Raw genomic sequence first — 25,305 nt, forward strand, 5'->3', positions numbered from 1 at the left:
GATAATAGTAGCTCAACTAGTTACATTTTGCAGGAACTTTAATATTTTGAAACATTTGTGCAAAGGTGGTTATCCCATTATTTTTACAACATTTCTTGTGAAATTTTATTCTTTTTTCTGAAACCATTGAATCCCATGAGTCAGGGAAAGTTACAAGCAGATGTTGTGCTGTATTTACTTTTTTATGTATTGAAGGAAAATAATTTATTTTACTAAATTCATGGTTGATTTTTCATGTATTGATAAGATTTTAGCATGCTTTCTGGTCATTGTAAAGATGTAATTCAGTGCAAAATGAGAATTATGAATTACTTAGAAACTTGAGTTTAACTCAACGAGTTAATCGTTAATGCACTCTAAAACAAAAAAATTGATACACCAAGAAGGAGTGATTTGATTGAGATGAAAATAGGTGGATAGGAAAACAATGCACAGAATAGTAAATGATTAAATTCTCAAAACAATTGAATAACTTATGTCAGAGTTACAGTAACAAGTTCAATACGGTATTGACCCACCTCTAGCCTAGATACAAGCTAAAGCAAGGCGTGGCAAACACCGATAAAGCTCCCAGAGGGAGCCCTGTGGTATTTCCGGCCAAATTTGCTCCAATTGTTAGATGAGGTTATCAGTAATTCTTGCCAGATGCAATCGCCATCCCATCATATCCCAGACATGCTCAATGGGAGAAAGATCTAACGATTTAGGAGACCATGGAAGAGTTTGACAAGCTTGCAGACAGTTCATAGCAAAACGTGCCATATGATATCTGGCATTGTCCTGTTGAAAAGCAGCCGAGGGTACTGCGAAAGGAACGGCATCAAAACAGGTATTAGGGTGTCGTCGATGTACCACTGTGCAGTAAGTGTATTTTAAATACCACCAAAGGGGTCCAGTTATCAAAGGAAATGGCACCCCCGACCATAATGCCTTGCTGAGGGCCAGTGTGGCGTGCAAAAGTTAAACCAGGATCCCCCCTCTGCCCTGGGTGTCTCCAAACAAGTCTTCAATGATCGTCATGACACAGTTGGAAGCGGGATACATTGCTAAAGACTATACGTCCCCAGTCAGCACCATTCCAACCTGATCGAGCCATGCACCACTATAATCTGGCTCGGCAGTGTGTAGGCGTCCGAGGCAGGTGGCGTAACGGTGTGGCGAGCATAGATTTCGTTGTCCCAACTGTCTGTAATTAGTCATGATGGACACTAGTGTTTGGGTTGAACGTCTGATGGTTCATAGAGATGAAGAAAGCGCTGTGAGAGCTGATCGGAAAATCACTCTGTCATCACCATCTGTTGTGACCCTAGGTCGACCGCTACCATCTTGACGCTAAACTCTATTTTTCACCCATCCTTGCCAGCATCTTTGAAACGCTGCATCGCTTCGACTCAAATGACGAGCGATTCTCCGATTGGACCAACCAGCCTCTTTCAATTCAATGATACGACCTCTTTTAAACTCTGACAGTTGCTTGTAATGAGCAGGAACCATGCGGCAAGGCATTTTTAAGTTGTTGAAAGGTAATCTGAATCACAATCAAACGGAAAGTTTTAACAACTGTTGAAGAACTGCTCTTTATATTTGTTAGAAATAGAATTTCTACAAACATCTCTACACTTACTTTTGCCCATGTGACTGAACTTCACGATAATCAACAGATGCTTGTTCGAACCAACGATCTGAGAGAATCGGAAGTGAGCAGTTGGATCGGACTCGTGATATAACGGACTCCCACCATTGGCTAAGCAGGGAGGCGTCTTCGCCACTTGGTGCATCCTCATTGGCAGGGGCGGCATTTCAGCATTTCATTTGAGGGGTCGAGTTTCTTAAATGCGAATTACCTCAGTATGGAACAAAACATATGTTTGCTAACAGTAAGTAATCATGATTTGGGGGAGGGAGAAGACTGGGTAGTTAAAGAGCCCCCAGAAATGATATTTGTTGATGTGAGATATGTTTTTTCAAAAATAGTGCGTATTTTTAAAGAGTACCTATGAAAGTATACTATGCATTGAGCAGCTGAAATGTGTTTCTAGCGGAAGAAAGTGATGAACACTCATTAAATAGACACACTTAAAGAATGAGCGTAAAAATGAATGTAAAATACCACGGCATTTTCTTGTGCAGCCACACCACTGCACGGGCCTCTCATAACCATCGTTACAAGAACGAGATGTTTAGCCTATATGAGGAAACTACGTCTTTCGTTAAAATTAACCATGATTCTTCATCGTTTTTTTTCTGTTCTGAAAAGGCCGATAAAGGCTTGATGAATTTCTAATAATTAAAAAAACAGAAAGTACTTGCTCTTGTCTGGAAATGTGTCAAGTTTCATCAACCACTACGGAGAACCAGCAAGATTGCTTCAACTTCGATTGGCGATTTACGTAAATTAAATTTGCTCACTTTTTGTCATCCCTCTTAAATAGTTTGGGGGTGCGACCGCCCCCTCTTGACCGCCCTATTTGCCGCCCCTGCTCATTGGTTGCGTGGAGGTGAGGGCATTGATATGAATACTGATGAGGACAGGCTATTTAACAGTGAACGGGGTTGATATTCGCTCTCTCTTTTTTAAGACTCGTTCGGTGATATCTGTCCTGTGAACGGTATCTTGGGTGGAGCTCGTATTGATCGGCTGATTGCTGATGATGCTTAGCTGATCATAGTATTAGATTAGCAGTACAGTAGCCCCTCGTTATATCGCGCCTCATTATATCGCTCATTCGGATATATCGCTCTTTTCTTCTGTCTCCCGAAATATTAAAGCTTAAAATAAGAAAAAAACTTTGCTTTAAGTTTGAAACCATTTCTGAAAACATACGGTATTGCACAGAGAAGGTCCCTTTCTTCTCTATTTTGTCAATGAACAAAAGGAAGCAATTCTTCTGAATTCGCTGAAAAACAGCAGCAATTCCTGTCATCCAAATGTACCTACCCGCACAGTATATTTCAGTTTAAGATGGTCTGTAAACTACTTGACATCTTCTTTTGTAGAGACATGAAGCAAGTGTCATATAGTAACCCATGTAGAAGAGAACATACGCTCTTCTTTTAGTACAGAAAAGATTTGTACTTGGTTGCACAAACCAGGATTTGCATTAAAGAAGGGAATAATGATCTGGACGGGCGAAATAGTTTCCTGGAAACAATCTGGTTTCTTTTACTTTTCACATCCTTTCTACAGAAAGTAAAACGGATTAGAAAACCTACTCAGAATAAGAGGGTATTGGAATGCTCATTCTTATCTCGCGGTAGCTCAGAAAGATCGTCTTCATTCGCCATTTGATGATTTTAACTTTCTGATGGTGAAAATTTACTTAAATTTCAATCTTGTTTAAATTTTAATAGGTCTGATAGTACCCACATTGAAACCATTAGAAACTAATGTCAAAAAGAACGAATGCCAATTTACTTGTGCATTAGACATAACTATTTTTAATGCCCTCCGTTATATCGCGCTTTCGGATATATCGCTCTTTTTCTTTGTCCCCCGAAAAGCGCGATATAAAGAGGAGTTACTGTATTAGGATGGAGCTTAACGAGCAAGCTAGTCATATTTAATTAATCTTTTTACCTTTGGCTTCAGTTAATAGTTTATACAATTATATTTACTTTTTTCTCACGTGTTAATAAATTTTAGTTATTTTAAAGAAGTCTCTTCATCTGTTATTCATAGAAGGTTGATGAAATGTTAGTTCTTCCACCAACTCTGCAAGAAGTATTAAAGTTAATAGGTGATATCATTCATTCATAGGCGGATTTACGGGGGTGCCAGGGGGTGCGCCGCACCCCCAAAATTTTTGGTTGGGTTTTGAAAAAAAATTAGTTTAGTATATTTCACTCAGAAATGCATTTGGGTGAAAAAATTCATAGCTGCTATACTAGTAAATTTAGTTGAATCCAGTGCATCACCACACGTCGCTAGTGAAAGAAAAACATAACTGTGCTCATATTAAGAATTAAAGTAAATTTATCCATTTGGAGGAAAAAAAAAACTAATAAATAATTTCATGCAAATAAAGAAACTTTTCAAACAATTTATTGTTCAGTGCCGTGTTATTGTGTAGAATAATTGCATGTTCTGTAATTGGGTATTTATTTGTATATCAATACAAATTCTTCTATTTTAAAACAACAATGGCTAATAAAGTCCAAAAAAAAAACATGACTATTGCAAGAAACTTGATCAAAAAAATCTACACCAAAATCAACCGAAAACCAACAATTTTAAGGTAAAATATCAAAAATTTTTGAAGGAGGACTTCCGGACATTTTACTGCAGTTGTGCATCCAGGGGGGAAGGGGCACAAGACTGGTGACCCTCCCCAGAAAATGCTGAGTAGATGTTTTTACAAAAATATTCTGTATTATTGAAGAGAAGAAAAGATCTCATTTTGAGAAAACGCAGGTATTTTACGGAAAAAAAAAAGAATGTTGTAAAAAAAAATCTTAATTTCTCTTTCAAAAAGAAATATTGACATATAAATTTTTCAACAGCTTCAGATCATTGCCGGCGAATTGTGTGCCTTCTCGCACAATCCTCTTTCTTTCATATCTCCCCCTCCCCCCTTTTTTTTTCTATTTCGTTTTCATTTTTTCTATTGGTCCTCAAAATGTTTCTTCCCCAAATCTTGGGCTTCACTTTTGCAAAATTTCCAAGAAAGATCTTCTAATCACCTAAATACATCGAAAATCGTTTAGAATTTCGTTTTTGGAGCTTCAGTTTTGAAAAACTGCAAGTGTCCCTAACGTTACGAAATATGGTCTTGCACTCATGTGTTTAAGACTTTAATTTTGGAAAATATCCGAACAAGGTCATCTGACCCCCCTTTCTCTATTATCATCAAAGAATGTTAATATTTTGGTTTTGAAAACTACTATTTCGAAACATTTAAGTGGGAGAATCCTTTTTTTAATACCATGGATTATTGCAGAAGAACTTCATTTTTAGGACTTCAATTTCAAAAATTTCCCAGGGGAGAGCTCCAGAACACCCCGTCTGGTAACAGCATCAAAAATTGTCCTCTGTAGTATTTTTGGACCTTCAATTATGAAAAGTTAAAGAGGTAACGTGGGGGAGGGGGTTACGTATTTCTATCTGGTTTTCAAAAAATTCGGAGGCAGTCTATGGGTCTCATTCATAACCCAAACTATAAATATGAACTATAACCACATTTATAAGACTAAAATTTCTAAAAATAGCCTTGGAGCCACACATACCTTTCTTGCCTCTAAAATATCACCAAGAACTGTAAAACTGCGTTTTCAAAACTACTATTTCAAATTTTTTCTGAGGCGTGAATCCCACTCCAGTAGCTAGATTCACCCATTGCTTCTAATATCGACTTTCGTTTAAGACTTTTTCTGCAGTTTGAAATGTTAAGAATTGCCCATCCCCTAATCTTACTAAATATGGTTTACATCGTGTTTTTTAGACTTAAAAGTGTGTCCCGCCCTAAAATTATTTTCTGATTTCGCCACTGCCTTGTTATTTTGGAAATAGCCCCCCCCTCCTCAGATCCCTATTATTGTTGCACCCCCAAATATTTCGGCCTAAATCCGCCTATGTCAATGGTATCAATATACACCTGCTGGATGCGCAGTTTTGATGCGCTGGAGATCAAACTATTCATTTATTGTTAATTTTAATCATTTGCATATCTGGTCAAAACACTTGTGCATGCAAAATTTCAAAGCAATCGGATGATTGCTTCTTGATGCCTCGATTTTTTTGTTATAGAGTGTAGTAACATATTATTTGTTTACAAAAGTATTGTTTTCTTTTTTTTCAGATATTTTGTCCAAAGTCTTTTGAACAATATATTTGAATTAAATTCAATACCGATTATTGCAATAAACCGTTGTTCATTTAATAATCCTTTTTGCTTTGTTTATGTTTTGTAGGAAGTTCCTTTGTATCAGTTTTATGAACGCAACATAAAAGAGAGAGTGTCATTTTGCCGAAGTCCAAGCAGTTTGTCACCTGTCATGTGGTCATCTCTTCCAGAATCTAGCTGCAGTCCTGACAATTCAGTTAAACTAATTAAGCCTCAATTCTCTGTTGTTGAACAGTTGAGCCCTGATGCCAAAGATATGAAAATGTTGTGGTGCGAACTTCCTGAGGTTTGTAAATGTTTCGTAAAATGCACTTTATACTGTAGAGTTTTTACTTTTATGCAGAGATTACTCAGTGGGAATGGCCAAATATATTTTATTATAAAAGACACAAGCACATTACAAACACATAAGACCAAACATTTTACTTGAACTAATTTAGTACGTTCTGAAGATATAATATTTTAACTGTGTTGCCAACCTAAGACAACTAAACATTAATAATTATTTCTTAACATATACTGTTACCGAATTTTCTGGCAAGTAAGCCGTGGTTTCTGCATGTTTAAAAACTGAATTTTATTGCCTGTAGCTTCTCAAGAAAAGTATTTACTTTTAGAAATATTCAAAGAAGGGTTACTGGGCTAGTAATGGAATTATCAGATTTAGATTATGTTACCACATTTATAAGTTTCAATATAAATAGCCAGGAGCAAAGAAAGTCAGAGGGGACGTGACTCAGTTCTTTAAATTTATCGAAATGAAAGATGTTTACAGGGTAAATTTTCGCACAGAAAGTCGGATGGGGGTGTCATTGTTTTAAGCTATTCAAATCTCAGGCTATCCTGGAAATTAGAAAAAAATATTAGGGTTGTGGGCTCTTGGAACAGCTTACCAGAAGAGGCTGTAATGAGATAGCTTTAACAGGGTCATTGATCTTCATTTGAAGCTAATAAACTGACTAGGACCAGCCTGTTTGGGTCCAAAGCCAAGGGCGCCCATATGCAAAACTTTAAAAGGGGGGGGGGGGGCTCAGATATTTTCCCCATGAGAACCGATTTCAATAAAGATTAGAGTTATTTAAATTTGACATTTTCAATAACCCGTTCATTCATAACTGGAGAGTAAATGTTTTTACATGTTTGCAAAGAAAAAAGTACTAAAAGCAAGAAAATTCTAATTCCTAAAGGGGGGGGGGGGTGGAGCTTGAGCCCCTACTTGCATCCCATATGGGCGCCCATGTGCCAAAGCTTGTTGCTGGTCTGCTCATATTTGTTTGTATAAAGTTCTGAACGTTTTTTAAATTCATGTTAAATAGTGCATAAAATAAATCAAATTAATCTGAGCAATTCTTTATCGATGTTCAACTATGAAAAAACATACCAAACAAATGATTCAATTTTTTCACTGTCTCACATTCAATAGAGATGGTGGGAACACAGCTCACTTCTGTAGTCTATGAGGATGCAACTCTCTTATTTTCATATGCTGTGTTACTTCACATGCATTTTTCATGCCGGTTTTTTATTTAACACACGCTCATATTGATCTGGACCGGCTTTTATACATTTACTAAATTTTATTTCAGCTTAGTTTTTTCTTTTTTTTTTCACGGAAGTATTAAGAGCAACATTTACAAAAAATAAAAATAAAAACAAACAATTTTTTTTTCTGATTATTTTTGAATGTTACTGAAGTTGAGGAACCAGCTTTTTAGCCCTAGCTAATGAGCGGTAATTTACTGAATATGATTTGATACTTCAGTTATTTTATCTCTTTATAGCCAATCTTCTAAGTGTATTCACCCTTCATAGAGATTCAAAAAAAGAAAAATATGATTGATAAACATGGAATTAAAAAATATTATTTACATGCAAAATATTTCCTTTTATTTATTTTCTAAGTTAATGTTACTAATTATTAAGTCATTGTTGTACAAAAATGTAGATGTTTCAAATACATGAGTTATTGTTATTATACTACATTGGTTCTTACTTGTTGATTTCATTAAAGAAACTATAGGGAAACTTATACTTTGGCTGCTGTGTATCAGACCAAAAAAAAAAAAAGACCTAAATTTTAATGAGTTTACCTCATTTTCCAAGAAATACATTATACTCATTTTTTTCTTTCTACAGAGCAAAAATATTTTCAAAATCACTTATTTAATTTCAACTGTTATTTTTTCTTGATGCCCTTTGCATTCTACATGCTTGTTTTTCTTCTTTCATTTTCTTACTAGCAACTGCATCACTGCTGCAAATACTTTCAAGTAGGATATAAATAGAACATAATATGAATGCATAATAATAGTAATAATAATAATAATAATAGTAATATTCTTTTTATTTTTTCATACATAGATAAAGCATATATTTTATTTTGTATGATACAGCACTGTCTGAAATTTATCAAAAACATTTGAATTTAACAAGTGTTTCACAGAATTAATAATTAACTTGTCCATAAAAAATCAGGAAGGTGTTTATTACAGAAGCATTCTTTGCAAACATCTTGTATTATGCAATCATACAGTGAAAAATATTAAATTTAATGTTGTATATGCTTTGCTCTTATTACTATTTATTTTCTTATTGCCTTTGTTAGGTGAAAGAAAGTGGTATTTTGGAAAGAATATCAGCCCAGGAATTAAAACTACAAGAAGCAACCTTTGAGTTCATTCAATCTCAAGCATCTTATATCAGAAGTCTTAAAGTTCTGTTTGAAAACTTCATAAAAACTCCTGAATTCTCTGGCATTGAGAGTTCAACTTGTGTTTTAAGCAAGCATGAGCATGATGTTCTATTTTCAGACATCATTAGAGTGAAAGAAGTTAGTGAAAGGTAAATAAGAGAAAGGTTTCTTTTATGAAATTGTTGTTGTTGGTGTCCATGGGTGCAGTTGGTTAAATTAAATGGGGCCAAAGGTACGAAGTATCTCTTTTACCACTTCTGCATGATTTGAAAAAATGATGTCCTTGGTACTGTCAATGTCAATATTGAAGAGATCCGATTGCATGGCTGGACAAAAGAAGAGATGTTGGTGGTCAGGTCAGGTCGGGTAAATGGACAATGTGGGCACATTGAAGTGAAAGTTCTTGATCCATCCAGCTTGTGATTTCCATGCCTTTAAGGTGCCCAGTCCTTATTCTTGCAATGGTGGTGGTGACCTCATGGGAGCAATTGAGCTGGACTGTAGGGAACTTCCCTTGTGGACGAACAGACAGCCTAAGTTTAGCGACTTCGTTGGCATTGGCAAGTGCAATTTTATGAAGTAAAACATTGAAGTATAGATTAAAAATGCACGAAATTTTTTTTTTTTCTAAATGCTATTTATCTCAAACTATGCTTTCATGTCCATCATTCCAAACGGAATTTATATGAGCTTAATTGTTGAAGTTTTGACTAGATTTCGACAAATTCCATTTAAAACATTAAATTGTGCTGATTTTGAATATTGTCTAGAGAAATTATTAAACCTACATTAGGATTTCTTGAAATGTATGAGCTATTGTTTTTATAAAAATCACTGTGGTATATTTTTCTCTCTTTAAAAAAAAAACAAAATAATAAACTTCTAATGATGTAATGATTAAGAAAATAAATAAATTAAACTATAATTACTTTCTTTTTCTAGTTTAATGGGTGATTTAACAAGAAGATGGAGTGATGACATACTTATTCCTGATGTTTGTGACATAATTTTCCGTCATGCAACCATGCCATCATTTTCTGTTTATGTGAAATATTGCTCAAACAGAGTTTACCAAGAAAGAACCTTAAAAGAATTGAAGTAAGTAAGCAGGATAACATGTGTTTTTAAATTTATAGATGCAAAAATTAGACTTATGTTTCAACAAATTCTACTTTATTTGGCATTTAAAGCACAGTAAAATTAAGCATAAAAAGAAAAAGCAATAACACATCCCAACAACGCATCATCCATTTACTAATTTCATATTGTTATAGCATATCTTGATAACTTAATTGTACTGTGAACCAGTTGGTTGTTCATTATCTTTTTGTGATCCTTTTTTCAAAAATTGAACAACCCACGTTCCTATTCAAGACTGTACAGGGTGGTCCTTAAAAATGAACTTTTGAAATTTTAATTGGCCACCCTCCCATTTTTGTTCACAGCTTAAAATAAGACTTCCACAAAAATTTCAGACAAAAATATGTATTTTAGGGGTCGCTACCGTGCTTCAAAGTTGTGAAAATTCAGCATTTTCCTCCAAAATTCAAAGGAACTTTACTGTTAACTGAAAAATGCATAAATAAAATCAATACCACCTGCTGTTTACACAAGAAGCCTGCCTTCCTCCTTGTACAAGATAGAAGGGAGTGAAATTCAAGTTTAATGTTTTGATAGGATATTTTACCACCGTACATTCAGAGAGCAAGACTGGTGAATTTTCTTTTCTTTCATTGGGGAATAATACTAATAATGTCACCGCTTTTTTGGTAAAATGGGTAAAGTAGATGCAAAATAGTTGCAATGCTCATTAAAAAAAAGATTTACTTTCGAAAAAAATGAAGAAACGTGAGGAAGAAAATTCAAGACTGCTGTTTGAAGGAACCCTTAGAGGAAAATGAAGGTAAATGTGACTTGTTTGAAAGTTACAGCTTTTCTTTAAATGTAAACCAAATTTTATTCATGAACTTAACCCCTTGCAATAGAAAAAGAGGTAGGAAGAACATTCTAAATAATGATGTTGCTATGAGTCTTGATGCAGCAAAAGTTGAGTGATACAAAAGCAGCTGTTGTCTTGACAACAACGTTTAAAAGAGTAGGTTGTGATCCATCGAAATACAACTTAAACAAATCCTCTATTTGGTGTTTTAGAATGAAAAGCAGAAAGAACGCTGTCTAATATTTGACAAGTTAGTTCTCACTTGATGTTCCTTTACCTGCTCACATTGATGAAGAACTTTTAGAAGACCTTGCAGGCAGTGAAACTTGATTGAATAGCAATCATTGTTTTAGGAAAAGCTATTGAACAATTACTTTTGGTACCGAAACTCCAATTGAAAACAGGAGAAACAATAGCTTCAATTGTTTGTGAGACCCTAGAATCCTGGGAAATCAGTGACCAAGTCAAATGCCTGTGTTTTGATACAACTTCGACAAACACAGGACCACAAAAAGGAGCATGTGTCCTCATTGACAAAAACTTAACAGAGAACAACTCTGGATGGCTTGTCGCTCTCATGTTCTTGAAATAATGCTTGAGGGTGTTGTGGTTAAATCAATTGGATCATCAACAAAGCCTGAAATACTGATATTCAAAAAATTTAAACATTTTTGGAGCTCCATCAATCACAGTAGTTTTCCAACTGCCATATCTGATATTTTTACCCACGAGAAAGTAATCTAAAATGCACCAGATATCGTCGAATTTGCCAAAAATAAACTTGACCAGTTCCAACCTCAAGACGACTACAAATAACTTTTAGATTTGACAATCATATTTCTTGGAAGTACTTCCAAAACGGGGAATATGTTTCAAAGCTCCAGAGGGGTTACATCGTGCTCGATGGATGGCAAAAGCAATTTACGCTGTTAAAATTAATTTATTTAGAGATTAATTTGAACTTTCCGAACAAGGAAAAAGCTTGCATTCACTACATATGCTCGATTGTAGTAAAATGCTATGTAAAGAGCTGGTTTCCAGCAGCAACTGTTTGATTTGTCCCAAAAAATGATTTGCAACTCTTAAAAAGCCAAAAAAGAAAAAAAAAGTATGAATGAATTAATTATGAGGTTTCAAAGTGTGCAATGAAAAGGTTTGTTCGCCTTTTGTGATATGTATCAGATGAGCTCGTCGCTGTTGCGTTTTTTTGGTGATTGTGTTCCTCAAGAAATGAAAGGGAAAACGGTGGATGCTTTAAAAAGGAAAGGAGATGATAAACCCTTAAAGAGAACCCGAATAGATCCAGATGCAGTACTTAAAAAGGGTTTGAGTGATTTTGCATCAAGCAACACAATGCGGTTTTTTAAAACTTTGAGTATATCAGAATTTTTACAAAAAGATGTGACAGAGAATAGAAAGATGAATCCTACAAGCAAAGTAAAGAAATTTTTTGGTATTTAATGTATCGGAAATTGGAGTTGCACTAATGAAGATAGAATAAACTTCTTACAAAAGATGAAGAACAAAGCAGTACTTGTTGCTGTTAGTGAAACAGTGCAGAAGCAAATATCTTTGTCTTAAAAGGCAATACAGGATACTGTGATTTGGTTTTTTATTTATGTTAAATTGAAAGAGTTTTTTAAAATCTTAATAGATGTGTTTAATTACAAATTGTAAGAAATGTTTAAAAAATGCTGTTTTTTGTAACTAAAAATGCAAAAATTCAAAATTTTTTCCAAAACTTCAAAAGTTTCAGCTGCGGTAGCGACCCCTAAAATTTTTCCTAAAAATCTCAAAAAATTACAATATTTCTTTTTTATATACTAGATCAAAACTAGGGGGTGGTCTGTTGAAAATTCACAATTTTATTTTTTAACCTCATATAAGGACCATCCTACTGTACACATTTGGAGTCATCAAGGTAACACATATAAAATTAATATTTATGTGATTACACATGGCTTATGTTTTTCCAAAAACAAATTATTTAAATGAACAAAAAGTACATAAATACTGCTGGTGCTCAAATTTGAACTCGGCTCAAAAGGCACAAAGAATTCAAATTTGACTATGTCTCTGGTGAAATATCTCTTATATCTTCAATGTTGTACCATCAGCATCTTTGCACTTAGTCACAAGTGTGTGTCTCTGAAGTCTTTCTAAAAATATAGTAGATTCTCTAGAATTTAATAAGAGTTCAATTCAAGTGCCAATAGATTTTCCCAAAATAGTTTATCAATGATATATTTCTAATTTATTCACCATGTTTCTTCAACCTTCAGACTCCTAGATAATTTTTCACAATCATAGTTTGGAAAAATTATTTTATTTACTTGTGTTACGTCAAATATTTAAAATGATAAAAAATACCTTTAGACCAGCATTTTTTTCATCAAGTTATATCAAAATCATTCGATAAAAGACCTTGACAGAAAACTGGGTGTTAATTATTTACCAGAAGACTGATTTCTGCCGAGTCACATTCATTCCACAATTTGACAGATGATATAATTTTATATATTGCGAATTTTGCTTTTACTTACAGTTAAATTGGGAAAGTCCTTGTGAGTGATGAGTGTTTGACCTGTACTGCAGAAAACAAATATAATTACAAAAATAAACATTGAAGAAAGTGATGTAAAATTCATCTGCACTTTAGTTATGCATTTTATTATGAAATTTTTAAGCTGAAAAAAAAAAAAAAAGCATTTTCAATTTAGTGTAATTTTTAAATAACTTATGTATGTGTAATTAAATGTTCTATTTTAATCCAATTTCACAAATCGTAAAATTTTTGATAACAGGTTCAATAATCAAAAAAGGGATGGGAGAATGTGATGATAGATGGTATACCTGTAACATAGTTGTATTTAGCTGTTAGTTTAAATTTGAAATATTAAAAAGAGGTATTGGTGTACAATTACAGGATTAATTTGATATAAAATGTTTATAACTGCAACTGGATGAACAGTTTTAAAATCAGAAATACACGGAGCATTCATAGAAATTAGACTTGTGAGTCTTAGAGCATGTTTCCAGTCAACTTTGTATTTTTATTTCTATTCTTCACTATGAGGACCATTCTACGGAAAAGGCAATTGTTGTCCCGCACATGACGGTTCATATACTTCATTAAAAAGTATTAATTTTAAAGGCAATGACGAAGCTTTTTGCCTAAGATATCACACATAGGTTTATAGTTTAAGCAGAAAAAATTTGTTCATTAATATTTTAAAGTATTATTTTTAATGACATACTTGAGGTAAAGTAAGAAAAACAACATTAAAAAAAAAGCACAAATTTGCCAATTACAGCATACATGTGTTTCGGCGTTACAGGGAATGCCTTTTTCAGTCTTTTCATCCATAAGCTCATTACTTTTTGCATTGAAAAAGGCGTTCCCTGTAACGCCGAAACACGTGTCTGCTGTAATTGGCAAATTTGTGCTTTTTTTAACGTTGTTTTTCTTATTTTACTGTTCAGCACAAAGGTATTTATTTATCTTGTACATGAGGTGTCACATGCAGGACAAAATGACTGTTTTCCCTGGAACGGCCTATGAGAGGAATCTCGATTTTTTTTTTTTTATATAAGTTCAGTGCGGTAAAAGTAATTTTTAGAGAAACTTCAGAGTAAAATTAATTTTATCATATTCAAAGATAAGTAATGAAAATTATTTTACTTCCATTGTTTGGAAAAAAAAAATTGCTTCTTTTCAATAAATCTTGTCAAAAACATTCTTTTTGAATGAAACTTGATATTTTTTAATCTGAAAGTGTAATGCTTAAAAGTTGTTCTTTTCTCAATAAAGAGTGTTTTGAAAGTAGTTAACACTATTTTAGTTTTATCTACATAAGAATGAGTCAAACTATCAATTGAAGTTATTATTATTATTACTTTTGTGAAAACTCAAGTTTAGTGTCCAATTATTCAACACAAATGTAGTTTTTGATCTTCAATGAAATTTGTTTTCTTTTAGGGAAACACGGTTATGCTTCTTGGAAGTGTTGCAAAAGTTGGAAAGCAATCCTGCGTGCCAAGGATTGAGCTTAGAATCTTTTCTTTTCTTACCAATGCAACATATTGCAAGACTCCCTTTGTTGCTGGACAATATTTTCCGTTGGCTTGTTCCCGATTCTCCTTCATATGGCGTTTGTAAAATGGCCTTGGAAGCTGTTCATAAAGTATGTTGTGTATTGTTGCATATTTTCAACTAGTTTTATAACACATATATTAAGTAAATATGCTGATAGACAATTTTTAATTGATAACTTCTTTGCACTGACTGAAAGGTTCTAGTTTCTATGCTTTTCAAAACAAAATACTAAAATAACATTTTTTATTAATAGATTCTTTTGATAAAATTTTCTGTAATTCTGTCAAAAACATTGTCATACAATATGTGATGAAAATATTACTATCATGCTTTACTTGTTTAAGGATAAAATATGTATAATATAACATTTATGTAGTCTGAGGTATTTATTTAATTCATAATTTAGTAAATACCTGTTGTTCTGATTATTTGACTTCACACTGTAGTCACATCTGTAAAGTGCTTAAACCTTAATCGTTTGGTATTTAAGAAAAATGCTGCTTTAAAATGGGACTGAAGAAAATGTTGAAAATTGTACTGTAAAAATATTAAAGGTGGACTGAACCTTTATGAGGCATTAATTTCCCTCTTATTTCTTATCAATTCCATTTAAACGTAGTTTAAATCCTGTTTAATATGCTTTAATGCACAATGAAACTTTTCAGGGTAATACTAATTTATGATAAACAAATTTAAAACTGATTTCAGAAATTGATAAATAGGTTTTTCTTTTCATTTTGAGTATGAATTGAATTATAAAGTACATTACTGGTTTTGTGTAAGCATTCATATCTTTTTCATTGTTTTTAAACTGCGCAATGCTTGTTTAATAGGTTTTTATGGAATGCAACGAAGGTGCAAGAAAAATGGAACGACTGGAGGAGATGTTTGTGTTAAATAAACAGTTAGAGTTCAAGGAATGTAAGGTAATACTAAGAAGGAAAAATGCATTACTTGTTCTTTCAAAAAGTCCATATTCATCAAAGATTTAAAAAAATTCTTTTTGGTGTGAAAGGCAAAATGCAATAAATTTAAAACTGCAGTGATGTTGTTTGAAAATAATGAAATTTGTATATGAGTAGAATTTTATAATCATGTTAATCCTTAAGAATAAGAAAGGTTAAATTGGACTTCTTTATAATTTCTCTCTGTTTTTGATGATGAAAATGTGTTTTCATAAAGTCTTCAATGTATACGTAAGATTTTTCGGGTATCTGCTCGTCTGAGCAGATGCCCATGAACATACCTACCCAATCTACAATTTTTTTGGCAAGAGCTACCCGCCTATTTAGACTGTCTTCCCATTGCCTGCTTAAGTATAAGTTTCTTCTGCTTTTTAAATGTTTTGGCTAAAATTGTCTTTAAAAACTGCTGCACACTCTCCAAGTGATCATGCATGACAAAAAGAATAAAATTTCCAAATATTTCTCCAGGTCAGAAATGTTTCTTTACATAATGTTTTACTTTGACCAAAAGTTTCTATGATCATGTTATAACTATTAATATTGCTTTATATTTACAGATTGAAATGCAATTTTGCATTTATTTTATTCAATAAAAAAAGTGTATTTTCCGTTTTTCTGCCACAAATGCGATGAAAAACGCATTCTTTGTTGGGAATTTAGTTTTCATTTTTGATTATTATTACAATTTATTACAAGGTTAGTAAATAAAAGTTGTTTATTTTCATCAACCTTTATGCGGGAATGTTCAAACGAATTTCTGTTATCATTTTGATTGTTAGCTTTCAAGTGTGACTAGTTTCAATGTTGAATTTAAAGAAATTTAACTGAAAAGCTGTCTTTCTACTATTTTTATCGTAAAATTTGTTTTTGATGCGACTAATATAGAATCAAAACTCTAATCTCATAAACTTTAAACCCCCCCCCCCCCCCGAATGCGCAATAAACAATAAAGGGCAATAAAGCACATGACGCTTTTAATAAACATTTCTGAGTAATGAGAAATTGTCTTTGGAATTTTAGATATGTTCAAATGTTTGATTTTTTGATTACAAAAAATGGTTGATAAAAAATCATAAAATGTTTCCTCATATTATTGGAAGTATTCCAGAAATCAGAATCCAAAGGCAGTGAAGTTTCAGTAGTTTTACCAGAAATCAAAACTAAGCACATGCTTGGATTTAAAGTAGTGGATGCTTAAACCAGTGCTCAAGCTTTTTAAGTTTGATGTTTTTCTAGTTTTTGAAATAAATTTTGAGTGCTGGTTAAATTTTTTTTTCCATTTTTCGTGTGCAGTGCACCTCTATTCAATGAATTATACAAAGCTTTATTTAGTCTTTTGAATATTATTTTATAGCAAAGCAAATAACTTTTCTTCACACTGGTATACAGTATAACGAAACTGTCGATTATTTTGCAGGTGATCCCTTTAATTTCTGCTTCAAGGTGGCTTTTGAAGAAAGGAGAGATCATGAAGCTTGAATTTGATAAGAAAACCTTTGGTCGTTCAAGCCGCTGTGTTCGTGTTCCTGTTTATATATTTCTCTTTAATGATCTTTTGGTTGTGACAAAACGAAAGAGGTAACTTCATCATTGTTTTTAATTGTAACATATTTTTTTACCTTTATATGTGTAACTGTAGGAAATTAATTACCTAATGCAGGAAAATTTCAATTTAGTTCTGTTCACAATTTAAAAACTACCTTTTACTTGAAACTTCATATGCAGTGTACATTGTGTAATTATTCTTTGAACATAGTATACTTCTTTTTACAAACAAAAAAAATCATATGATTTTGCTTATTTGTTTGTATTTGATTTGAAAATGAGGATTTTGTAGAGTAAAGCAATTTAAAAATATATTGTTCATAACTTTTATGGATTACTTAGGATAAGAAATTAAAGGTACAGTGGCTCCCAAAAGTGTTCGTACACTTTAAAATTTTTTAGTGAAACCAAAATAACGCAAAACTGAATTTGAATATGAAGTCCAATATTTTTTCACATCATTCCTATGTCATTCTAAATAAAATCCTATAGTTTTTTTCAAAATATTGACGGATCTTCTATTTGAAATGGGTCAAAAAACGAAGAGACAGAGAAATAATATGCCACAAAAGTCATCATACACGCCAATATTTTCGAATAAATTCATGATTAAAATTATCATATGTTGTTTTTTTATTATTTTTGTATTGTGTTGACTCTTAAGAGTCATTTGGCTTTAATCTTTTGTTTATTTATTCCTTAACTAGCCGCCTGCGGCGACCAGCTGGTCCGCCTTTTTACGCAATTCGCCTTTTTGCGCCAGGGTTGCCGCCTTTGGCGGTTGCTTAGACAATTTAGCAACGGTATTAATCAATGTTTTTCTTTATATATCAATATTATCATTCGCCTTTTTACGCCAATGTTGGCTTCTTCGGCGGCTGCTTAAAAAATTTTGTCGATGGTATTAATCAATCTTTTTCTTTATACATCAATATTATCATTCGCCTTTTTACGCCAAGGTTGCCACCATCGGCGGCTGCTTAAATAAATTTTGTGTTGAATAAAGTATTTTCTAGATCTATCTCCAGTTATATGTCCTTTGGAATATTTTTAAAGGGGGGGGAGGCACAAAGGCATACTCTTCATGCAAATTTTGTCGGAAAATAACAAAAAGCACTTCAACTTTTATGTGAAAGCATTGTTTTTTCAAAGTCATGGTATGTGTTTGCGTGGGGGGGGGGGGGCGGCTATTGATCCCCCGTTGAAGTTCCTCTATTTCTTACTGTCTATCTACTGTATCCACCTCTATATTTGTCCACCCTTCTTTCTCTCTATCTATCTATCTATCTATACGATCCATGCATATCTATCTCTGATAGTAATTAGCAATCCTTTTCTTTGTAAAAAAAAAACATTTTTTGCCCACTTAATATCATCTCTCTATCTACCAAACCTAACCACCAATCCCTACAAAAATCATGCAAAAAACCGCAGGCTTTAATTATTTACTTAAAACTGCACGCAAAAAAAAAGGCCATGTGTTCTCCGTAGTGTGCAAAAAGCAGCGCTTGCAAAAGATAAAAAAAAAAAACACCGCTTTTATTGAATTAAAATGCGCACAAATATTTGACCAAAAATAAATATAGCAAAACGTCCAGAAAAAAAAGTTCGAAAAATAAAGGTATGAAAGCTCTGAAAGTTAAAGGAAAAAAAAAGTGAAGAGAAAGCAAACGATTTCAGTTAGGTCACGTGATGAGGAAGTGCGGAACTCAGCCGGCAATGCTTACAGGTCGCGTCGCATTCTGCATTTAAAAAATTGTAAAAAAAAAACTTTTGCGTATTTGTAAAAACTTTTTTCTTCTGAAGGGGGCGGAATGTTTTTACTATTATCAACTAAAATTTTGGAATCGGGAGCTCAATACTTTTTGCAGGATGGGTTTAAAAAAAAACTAAACCCAGAAAAAAATGCAAAATAAAGGTTTTTAAAAAATTTATAAAAAAGACAAAAATTGCAATATCTTCAAAATTTTTTCAATCATCATATTTAAAACTAAATTTCCTACATTATAGTACAAAAAATATTTGTGTGGTGCGATTGGTTCGGGGTCTGTGAGGTAAAAAGTACTAAAAAGTGCAAAAAAACGCATAAAACATTAAATAACTTTTTTCTAATAAAAATATCAAAAATCGAAGCCCGAGGTGCACTTTTTCAGCAAAAACTTCACCAGTATACCAAATTTCATCTTTCTAGGCCTTACCGTTTTCCCGGGATGCGCGCCACAAACACACACACACACAAACATCTTATTTTATTATATGTATAGATATTGTGCTTATTACTTTAAAATGGCTGGTATTTGTAAAAAACCACAAACACCATTCGAATTTTGAATTTTTTTCCTCACAGTGGAGGTAAATTGTTTGAAATGTCTCTAAATTAGTTAATTTATTCCATTCTATAGTAAAAAGTGCTTGATCAAGTGCTTTAAAGAAAAGAATCAAATCGAAAACAAGGTAAGAAAAGGTCAACCGGCAAAAGTTAATGAACCGTGATCTGAGATTTACAGTTAAAAAAGTTATGAAAAAACACATTTGAGTGCTATAAAAGTTTCTGCAGAATTTAATGAAAAAACTTACATTTAATTTTCACCTAAAATTGTTCGCCAAGTTCTCTGATTGACTGGATTAAAAGGGAACTCTTCCCACAGAAATTTCTTGTTTGTGCGAAAAACGGAAAGCTTACGCTTTTTGTTGCAAAATAAATGATAAATGAGCTCCAAAGATGGAGCTCCGTCTTACTTACAGATGAAATTAAATTCAACATTTTTGGTTAAATTGTTGTACAATTTTCAATGGGAGAAAAAATGAGGAACTTGATCTTAAGAACTTAGTTGGATCAGTTTATCAGGACAGGGTGAAGGGGTTCTTGTGCGAGGGTTCATATCAGCATCTGGACTTGGACGTTTGGAATTTTTTGATGAAATAATAAATCACGCTGTTCTTTTAAATATTTTAAAAACCAATTTTAAACTCTTAACCAAAAATTTGTTAATCTGAAACAACTTTGTTTTTTATCAAGATAACGATAAGAAGCACACGGAGTTCAACGTTTGTGTCTAATGTCTCAAAAATTATCCTTAAGTATAGAAAATACCCCTTCATTCTCCAGATTTGAACTTAATGTAACATATTTAGAGATATGTGGAGACTAGATTACGAAAATACGACTTTGAAACGAAAATAGAGCTAGAAACAGTAAGACTCGAAGGGGGGTTGAACACTTACTCAGATATTACGCAAAAAAAGGAAGAAAGAACAATCAAATTTATTCCCAGGCGTTTAAAAGGTGTTGTTGGTACTGCATGATATTCTACTAAGTAATTACTTAATAAAAAGTTAGATTATTCAATAATATATAGACATTTTTAAAGTGTACGAAGACTTGTGAGATAAAATTTCCGACACTTTTTGGTTTTTGATTTTTAAAAAATTAAGTTTAAGTATTTTTTAAAAAATTTTCTTCTTGTTTTGTTGAAAATTGATCATAGATCTAATAATTAAATACCTATACCGAGATAATTTAAACCAATGGATAGGGTCCCATTTCATTGAAAGTCGTAGGTGTACGAACACTTTTGGGAGCCACTGTATATATTCAGAATGTCTGCATTTGCTTTTAAATCTTAGGCTCCAATATATTATTTCTAGAGTAGTTGTTTTTTTACCACTAGAAAATATTGGAAATTCTTCTGTTAGTGTTGAAGTTTGATTTCTTTTCTTTTCTTTTTTTTTTTTTTCAGATATAGCCTTTAAATATACAAATCTCATTTTGATAAAGTTCATCTAAAGCAGTAGCAATTGTTATCCCGGGAATAAAGTGGATTAAATCTTAAAAAAAAATGGAAAAAGGAAAGTAACATTGGTATGAAGTGTCTTAGAAAACATTTTTTGGTCTCAAGAAGCCAATTTCGAATTGAATTGTTCTCTAAGGGGGTGGGAATATGTGGACAGACCAAGAGACACACATATGTCCTCTATCCCTTAAGCCTACCTTTAATATTTTTTTGAAAATATATTTTTTAATTAACTATTTTGATTTACATGTTTTTGCATTTTTTGACATTTTTGTTTTAAAGAATAAGTATTGTTGTAGCAGCTGTTCTGCATTTACTTTTAGTTCACGTTTCTGAAAAAACTTAGATGGGAGCAAATAGGCTCCAAAGATAAGAGACATTGCAGCTGAATAATAGATTAAAACTGTCTTTAGAAGTGTTTATATTATTTGATGTTTTGTTAAAGGGCCTGTGTTAAATGAATCATTAATGCTTGTTCTTTTATTCAGCCAATTCGCGAAAACTCGAATCTAAAGGGACCGACTTATCGGAAGTTCCACTTACCGCTAGTTTCGGTTTTAGACATTTTAGTCTTAAAAACCATCGAATATTTTAATATGTACATATAACAAACAAAATTGCAGAAGTTAAAAGTTTTTAAGCACAATATGCACAGTTTAATCAAAAATCTTGAGAGAAAAAAATAAAAAGCAAGGTTTTGATTTCGATACTGCTGGGACCACTTGAATAGAGCTGATTCTAATTTAAGAAAGGTGCATAGCTTCATTTGTTTCAAATTCGGATTCATGGATTCTACCGCTTTAGAAGTTTCTATTTTTCTTTTAACATCATTGACAGAGTACTTGTTTAGACATCTTTAATTATAAAGAAAACTCACTCTGTCTCTCAGGAACTTATCAGCAAATAATGACTTCAAACTAAAGAATGAAGGGGAATGCATCTTAACTTAGGTCAGCCTTTAAATATAGGCACGATCAATTGACTTGACAGCTTGAAAGCAAATTCTTGGTCCAGCAACATGTCAAAGTGTAAACAGTACAGTACAACAAAAAACAACTAGCTAATTCATTTCCGCACATGTAACTCCTTTATCGCTCATTGGCTCAACAGGTGCTCTTCTTGCTTTAGAGGTCTATTGTGCAGGAATTGCAAATGAAGGTGAATTAATTTTTGTCTCATAGTCACTTGTTTATTTCTTTTTTTTTTTCATTTTTTCGAAATAAATGTCGAGTCATCTTGAAAAAAACTTCGAGTTAAAGGAAGTTACTTTGAGATACTGAGAATAATTAGCATGGACTTAAAGACAAAGGGGTCGGGACTTGATAAAAACTTTGAGTTATAGTAATATTTGAGTTATTGTGAATTGACTGTACTAGTTTTTTGCAGCATAGAATGTATTTTTCTTCAGGAAAAGAAAAGAATGCCCCTATTATGATTTTAATGCTTTTCAATGAACTTTTTTAGTGAAGATACCTATACAGTAATTGATTATTGTGCCAGAGAAAAGGTGCAAGCTATGGCAGTCAATGCAAAAGATTTACCACACCCAATTGTTGTTCCTAATACTTGTAGATATTTGATCTATCTTACTTTATTCAACAACCATCAAGGCAGTGCTGTAGATATGATACTGAACTGTGCATTATTGTAAGTAACTTTTTTATCATTAGCTTCAATTTTACATAAATTTAAATTATTATTATTTCTGATGAATTTTTATATTGCCTTAGAAGAAGTATGTCCTTCCCTCCTCTTATTTGTTCTTTGCTTTCACACCAGCGGTTCCCAACCTTTTTAATTGTGCGGCCCACTATTTTTGTAGAAAAGACTATTGCGGCCCACTAATTACTATTTATTAATTTCACGGCCTAAATTTCCTTTATGGGAAGGGGAGGGTATCATCTGCTCATAACTGTCCTTAAGTATAAATAATAAACCGCACTTTAATTGAAAGTGTGTTATAAAAACAAGAGTTCTGGAGATGTTAATCCCCTTCTCCCCTGATTCTGCACTACTGATATAGATATGATGTACTAGAACAATATTAAAAAAAAAAAAAAAAAACTTTTAAGAAAGAAAAACCTTTTACGCATTCATTTAGTTGGCATAGCTGTAAGAAAACTCAAAAACAAGTCATCAAAGTTAAAGCTGCATGGGAATTTTGACGCTGTTTTCCCTCTACGAGAGAGTTGATATCTCGATCGAAACTGGATAGTTTTAGTCTCAAATAACTATCACAACATTCAATGTATTTCTATATTATTTTTTAAAAGACTGCAATTGAGTAGGTATCTTGTTTTCAAGTGTCTCAACTCACTGCCAGTTCAGCAAAGGAGAAGCATTTTTAAACTGAAGCTAGAAGCTAATACTAGTTTCTTTGGCAATTTTCTTCAACGAAGTTTCCGATTCATTAGGCTTCATCTTCAATTATAAGGGAAATTTCCAAAGAAATACAAAAAACTTTAATCTTAAAGTTCCTTATTGGCTATGAGACAGGAAGAGCTTTTAAGTGACGATACATCTAACAAGTGAATTTTCGCAAAAAACGGAAATTAAGACCTCCAGATTTTTTTTTTGGTTCAGATTCTCGACCAGTGTCCACGGCCCAGCAGAACAGCAATTCCCAACAACAGCGGTTCCCAACCCATGGGCCGCGGCCCATGGGTTGGGAACCGCTGTTTTACACTCTTCAACTCTCAAACAAAATGAAATCCTATCTTGTATTTTTTTCTGTAATCAGAAGAAAACATCTTGCTTGAAGGGAAAAAAAGGATCTATGCAAATACTGCATATATTTGCTTATAAATCAATCTCACGTAGAAGTTGACTCCCCAATTTTAGCAGGAAAATCAGGAAAAAATTTAAAACAAGTGTATAAGTTAAGCCCCTACTTTCTGAGAAAAATGGTGAGCGTTGCTACCAGTTTTAAAAATAAATATCTGAAAAAGAAAGAAAATGAAATGTAATGAACATTCTCGTGATCAAAATCAACAATTTTTATACTTTTGTGCAAAAGGTTTCATTTCTGCTATCGTAGTTTTTATAAAGTGTTTGTTTTTACCATGTGATTTTTGTTACTTGTTGGTTTTATTTTGAATTAATATCAGTAAGATTTTGCACTGTTCCCATATTACATTTATTTTTTAAAAATTAGCATTAATTTCCATGTGACTAACTTTCGGGAAAATTTTAAAGTACGGCAATTCTCTCTTTTTTTTCTTGTGATTATTTGATCCTAATTTCACAGTTTTACAGTTATGCCATGTAAAACTACAGTGGAATGTTTGAGTATTTACATCTTAAGTCAGTGGCGGCAATTGGGGGGGGGGGGGGGCAGATGTCCCTTTTACATTATTTTCATGAATGTTAATGATGTAGGGAGGGTTGCTATAATTTTAAACTAGAAATAATAAAAAAACAATCAAAATTTTCAGAACATAATTATTTGTTTTACTTTGTGTTTTGGCGAAAATTCTTAAAAATTCTGTCCCTTGTATAAGTCAACCCCCACCCACCCCATTTAGATTCTCATTTTTGTTTTGCATTTTTCAACATGTACATGAGTACTCATATGTACAGTATCTGAAATTTAAGAAAGCAATGAAACATGTTTTTCCTACATCCAAAATCTGTATTGAATTTATGTTGCGAATACAAAATGTTTGACCACAACTTTTTTAGTTTTGTATGGTAATGATGAACTGTTCTTACAAAAACTTTAACTCAGCTTAAATGAATGTTTTTCATTTTGCTATATGTACGTGTAACAGTGCAATCGTATTAGTTTTATTTTTGCTCTTTTCATTAGTCACAGCCTAAGTTTTCAATGAGAAATACAAATACAAATGTGGCGACCAGCAACAGGCTCTGGGCCTAGCTAGGCTGGTCCTGATCAATGAATTAGTCCTTAATGAAGATCAATGGCCCTCTTAAAGCTACCTACTCCCTTGCTTATTACCGCCTCTTCCGGGAAGCTGTTCCAAGTGCCCACAACCCTACTAAAGTAGTAGTTTTTCCTTATTTCCAAGTTAGCCTGAGATTTAAATCCCTTAAAACAATGACCCTTCGTCCTGCTTTCCGTGCAAAAATTTAATCCATTAACATCTTTCATTTTGATAAATTTAAATAACTGAATCATGTTCTCCCTGACTCTCCTTTGGTCCTGGCTATTCATATTAATCCTATTAAGTCTGATATCATAATCTAAATCTGAAAGTCCCCTTGCTAGTCTAGTTACCCTTCTTTGAACCCTTTCCAATACACAAATATATTTCTTCAGATAAGGCGGCCAAAACTGAACAGCATACTCCAAATGAGGTCTTACTAAACTCCTATATAAAGTCAGAAGAACCTTCTTAAATTTGTTTGAAATAGATCTATTGATAAACCCAAGCATTTTGTTAACTTTGTTGCTTGCAATGCTGCACTGTTCAC

At 32.9% G+C, this 25,305-nt stretch overlaps 1 protein-coding gene across 2 annotated transcripts in view; it reads left to right on the forward strand.

Annotated features, from left to right (window-relative positions):
• The window catches only part of LOC129229974 (rho guanine nucleotide exchange factor 26-like), a 149,679-nt gene extending 127,088 nt beyond the window's left edge, over positions 1-22,591 (forward strand). For both annotated transcript variants that reach the window (XM_054864369.1, XM_054864362.1), the window contains exons 7-13: positions 5,908-6,126; positions 8,446-8,681; positions 9,475-9,630; positions 14,451-14,655; positions 15,401-15,493; positions 16,950-17,110; positions 22,336-22,591. In XM_054864369.1, coding sequence (XP_054720344.1) covers positions 5,908-6,126; positions 8,446-8,681; positions 9,475-9,630; positions 14,451-14,655; positions 15,401-15,493; positions 16,950-17,110; positions 22,336-22,522 — 1,257 coding nt within the window. In that variant the 3' untranslated portion in view covers positions 22,523-22,591. The remainder of the gene's footprint in view (positions 1-5,907; positions 6,127-8,445; positions 8,682-9,474; positions 9,631-14,450; positions 14,656-15,400; positions 15,494-16,949; positions 17,111-22,335) is intronic.
• The last annotated feature ends 2,714 nt before the right edge of the window (positions 22,592-25,305 follow it).

This window comes from Uloborus diversus, chromosome 1, assembly GCF_026930045.1.
Source record: "Uloborus diversus isolate 005 chromosome 1, Udiv.v.3.1, whole genome shotgun sequence".
Taxonomy (NCBI): Eukaryota; Metazoa; Arthropoda; class Arachnida; order Araneae; family Uloboridae; genus Uloborus; species Uloborus diversus.